Raw genomic sequence first — 4845 nt, forward strand, 5'->3', positions numbered from 1 at the left:
AATTTGCTTTAAGAGTTAGGCAATTAATTTTAATTTTAAATATATCCCGGACTTTCACTTATGATAACTCCTACTTACAGTAATTCGTTTCAGTAAACATGGGCAATTTTTGCTCTTCAACACTATACCAGCATGCCCACTATAAATATTGCAATGATCAGGCATAGCACAGCTATCAATGTTTCTACATTTCCTATACACAGGGTGTCCCATAATCTCGCGTGTTAGCGAATAGAAGAAGAGAGCGATTCAGCTAAATATGCGTTATTGTAGTTGCTCGTTTTCATGCTACACAATGTTTAAATATTTTTTCCAGTAAATTGGGAATAAATCTCACAATTTAGCAATAAAACTTAACTTTAAATATGTCCTATGCTTCTTCACTTACGACAAGTGCTACTTACAGTAATTTGTGTTTAATAATTGTGGGCAACTTTTGCACTTCAACACTACACCGGGGTGCCAGCTACAATTACAAGGATCAGGCATTATCTCAACCGAAGTGTAATAACCGTTGCTGCAGCAAAGTGTAGCACAGCTATCAATATCTCCACATTTCCTCCCGGTAACGGGCAAGAGCCACGACTTATGGTTGGAATCACACACATTTGGAGTTGGGTCCAGGAAGAGTAATTGTTTTTTCTTCTTCATTTTATTGGGCACCTCGTGAATGTTGTTTGCAGACTCTACTTGAATCGCCTTATGGTAGAGTTGCTTTAGGTCTCGCGTTAAGTTGAGGAAAGGGCTTACTCTCATGAAGCATGTTTGAAGGTTACAAGCTCCTAAAAAAGTCGGAGAGTGACAACGATGTCTAGTTCAAGAGTGTTTTTATGATTATAATTGGTCACTTGGGTGGGTTAAATATTTAAGGTTTTTAAAACGAAACTAAGAAAATAAATTCTTAGGGTCTGAACTTTCATGACATGCCAACAGGCCAAAAAGTAAGGCTTACCTGAAAGTCCGTGGCACGTGCATTTTTTCTCAGTTTTCCGCCTAGCAACTCTTAAGCCTACTTTACTGTTATATTTCATAATATTACTGGGATTATCACCTATTTGCTTTAATTCTAAAAATTTCTCTACGAACATAGAAGCGTATTTTGTATTCACCGAGCATCCTGCAAGAAGCACCTTAAAGAATTTTTTAACACTGTGTTGAAAGTATGTTACCTGCCCAATCCCACTTATCCGGTTTATCACTTCTTGGAAGACTTGCACATTTACAGTTTACTCCTAACTTTCCATCGACGCAAGCTTGAGCTACTAGGTGCATTAACGCGGAGGTGGCCAGACTATACATAAAGGCAGTTTCCCTATACATTTTTTTGAAAATTTTCCTCATGTATATTGTGGAGCAATTCCAGTGCTCATACCTAAAAACCACCATAATATAATTGAAATTGAAGTACTTTTTACAACACCTCTCTTGAGAATTCATTAAAAAAATTCAATTAACATAAACTCACGGATCGCTTTGTATAAATAATTTGCGATCTGCATGCGCAGGCGCCCATTTTTTACTTTAATATGAGTATGTAAAGAGTACTTTTCACATCATATTTATATCAGCCCAGTTTTTTGCAATTTTAGAAAATTCTGATATTTTGTATGGTTGAGCCGTAGAAAAAAGTTAATGTTTTCTCGTGGCATTTGCAGTTTGTCTCATCCCAGCATTTCAGTGGTATGAAAAGGCTATTCTCGGCACTAGACAGATAATACTATGCTTTATCAGTGTTACTTACTGAAATTGTAATTGACAGGAACTCAACGTTAACTGCCTCGTTTTCTGCAATAATTCTGCTAAACCCTTTATGCGCTGACATTGTCTCCGCTGGTATCTTAGTCCTTTAAGCCATCTGCACCTGTTTTTTCCGGTTTCCAATCCCTGATCGAAGAAGCTTGCATTTGTCGTAAACAACAAAGCTATAAGAGATTTCTTTTTCGTGGCCATTGTTGAATTTTTCAAAGTACTGAAACGGAATAAAACCATATTCTACTATGTTTTATGCATGTATTAATTAAGAAATTGACATTAATTATTATATACCAGACCGAATGTGGTATTCCGAAAATTAAAAGCCAACATTAGTTTAAGACATTTAAACTTCCGTTGTTTGACTGCCTCTAATTAAAAAACCTGTTGGAAGGAAATGAGTGAGTGCATCACTGAAGGCGGGGACTGCATATATTTGATTATCTTTTATTGACCAATAAAGCTTTAAGCAGTGTCATGTTAAGTACCTTCTTGAGTATTCGTACATCTGAGGTTCTTTGGAAGAAAACCTTACGACGTCATCATAGCAACATATTTGATTAATAATAATTTGTGAAATGTGCCGTACCAACTTCAGAATGGTTAGTTCAGATTAGTTCAGTCTAGACTGACGTGATTAACACGTTTTCGTAACAGTTTTCCGAAACGACTTAGTTAAATTGGCAATGCGCAAGTAGTTTTCGTTTTGGCGCGATGTAGGTCACAAATATAGCAATATATTGAATGTTCCATTTAAAATAAGAAAATTGACATAATTTTTTTCCATAACCCAAAGGATCTTTAACGACGATTCATATTATTGGTCAGATCACGGTTAGCTTAACTATTGTAACATTAATTTTTTATAGTCTCATCGCGACTCAACAGTGAAAAGTAACATGAATAAACTTTCGAGCCATTGTAAGGTACTTATTTGACAATAATTGAAAATTAGGATTTTCTATATTTTTGTTAGTAGAATTTGTAAATATTTCACAGCTTTTTAGCACTTTCAGTAGTCTCTCTCCCTACATTCACTATGATTACATACTCGCCACAGTTTACTCACATGTTCTAATTTGCATTTCGTTTCTGAAATTTGGGAGCTTTTTCATCTTAACATTTTTCGTGAATGCTGTTCTTTTACTGACTTTATTTCGTAGTTTATACGACGCTTATCCTCCTGGAAAAGTTGCATGGATGGCAATATTGTGATCCATTCAATTAGAATGGTTCAAGATATTAACCATCGCCATCGTGTCAAGAAACTAGCTACAGAGTTCATATTTTAGATAGTTTTATAAAAAATTCAGATTCGATTTAAAAGTTCCTTTAAGTTTTAATTTCTTACATTACTATATATTACTGTATTATTAAAATTATTTTAAAATACTGCATGCAAGTCATTAAAGCACAGAATATTTAACATAATATTAGTGGATATTAAATCCAAGTTTTAATATGAATATCTTAAGCATTCCAACAGCTAGAGTATACATATGTGAACAACAGTGCAAATATATGTAGTTTTTTCCATTTTAGCTAAAGAAAATTCGAGGATTTGGTATTTGGAACTGAACCTTTTAGACAACTCGCCCTAATACTGCTATTTTTTTAACGAAACGCATTGCATTGTATTTTCCTAAAATAAACGCTTATTTTTTTTATGTTTTCAGTTTTTTCTTTGTCAAAAATTACTGAGCATTAAAATACGTAACTTTGCCATCATTTAACAAACTCTCTATCTCTTCACCTTATGGTTATTACGATAGCAATGCAATGTATCAAATTTGTAACACCATATATCTTTTAAACCAGAAAACCAAAATGATATTTTATTCTAAAAGATAATATACAAAGTATTCCATTTAAAAAACAAAAGTTAGTAGTGTTGTATTCTACGACCTTAGACCTGAGGTGCAACTTTAATAAGTTCAAGCGTCTATCATCCACTTTTGATTTCCGCCTCGTACATATGACTTAGAAAAAATTATCTATAATGCTCGCATCGAAGTTCAAGTTTGTGTAGCTCGTAAGATTTTGCGGCACTTCGATTCGCCCTTCCCTCAAAGTCTCAAGACTTTACAGTTCCTAACTGGTAAGATAAATTCATAGATATTTCTTTCGAGTTACGAGCAGAGAAGCTACAGGGGTGAAAAATAAAAAATGAAAACCAATTTTTTTAAGGGTTACGTTAGATTTAATTAATAGTCACCAAAGATCTTGCAGGTGCAAAAGAAAACCGTATACATAATTCTATATCCTACGCATCACGGACAACTTTTGTAACGGCGATGTTATCATATCTTGCAGGTGCTGAAGAAATTCCGTTCGCAATAAATATTCCATTTTCTGCGGTAACCCGAACTAACACGAATCAAAGAAAAATGTGAGTTTTATGCATTTGCAAAACTTTGCTCAGATTTACCAATTGAACCAAACTTGATTCTGTATACCTATACCTACTTTCAGGGATGATTTTTGATAATTGCCCTGTTGTTCAGGCCTTTTTTTTATTATGTTTAAAATCTCTCTACAAACGATGTACATGCTAATAAAATCTAACTTATCTAATCGGTTGCTAAATCGTAACTGGAAGGTCTTTATTGTATTGTACAAAGAAAGTTAATTTGGTAAAGGAGACAGCTAGTATATAGCTCCCTACAGTTGCCCACTTACTTGCTTATGGATATACTGCTGAAAATAACACTGAAGAAACACAAAACAACAACCCACTGAAGAATCTTGTTCGAAGGAAAAACCATTTTCGATCTACATCTCGGAAAAGTGTGTTATCGGTGTGGCTGCGAGAAAATGGCGGTCATTTCTGTTCACCATTATTGTCAGACATGTGCGACAGATTTTTACCGAGTCCGTTTACAATGCGTTATGTGCTTACATATGTATCCATTTCCACAAAGGAACAAATACAAGATTAGTCACTTTCGAGTAAAACCATCAATGGAGATGTACCTGGTTGACTTAATTTGCAACAAATTACGAAATTTGGAGTAATTTGTTGTGATTATTCCAGTCTATACGGGTTACCATGAAAAAGGATGTAAAGGTGTTTATATTCTAATTTAAGAACTA

The 4845-nt window shown here is 34.3% G+C and overlaps 1 protein-coding gene across 1 annotated transcript; it reads right to left on the reverse strand.

The window, feature by feature from the left end:
- Positions 1-361: 361 nt before the first annotated feature.
- LOC136413990 (protein Wnt-9a-like) lies at positions 362-4611 on the reverse strand. The gene is made up of 5 exons (XM_066397766.1): positions 4432-4611; positions 1742-1969; positions 1170-1372; positions 953-1117; positions 362-782 (listed from the first exon to the last, which is right to left on the reverse strand). The coding sequence occupies exons 1-5, from the start codon at positions 4515-4517 to the stop codon at positions 397-399; spliced, it is 1068 nt and encodes a 355-aa protein (XP_066253863.1). The 5' UTR covers positions 4518-4611; the 3' UTR covers positions 362-396.
- Between the last annotated feature and the right edge of the window lie 234 nt (positions 4612-4845).

The sequence above is a fragment of the Euwallacea similis genome, chromosome 16, assembly GCF_039881205.1.
Source record: "Euwallacea similis isolate ESF13 chromosome 16, ESF131.1, whole genome shotgun sequence".
In the NCBI taxonomy this organism is placed as follows: domain Eukaryota; kingdom Metazoa; phylum Arthropoda; class Insecta; order Coleoptera; family Curculionidae; genus Euwallacea; species Euwallacea similis.

Coding starts and splice junctions, on each gene's coding strand:
- LOC136413990 (XM_066397766.1), bottom strand. CDS start 4,517: ATGGTTTTTCCTTCGAACAAGATTCTTCAGTGGGTTGTTGTTTTGTGT. Junction 1,373..1,741: donor TCCTGTCAATTACAATTTCA/GTAAGTAACACT, acceptor GGTGGTTTTTAG/GTATGAGCACTGGAATTGCT. Junction 783..952: donor CACGTGCCACGGACTTTCAG/GTAAGCCTTACT, acceptor CGACTTTTTTAG/GAGCTTGTAACCTTCAAACA.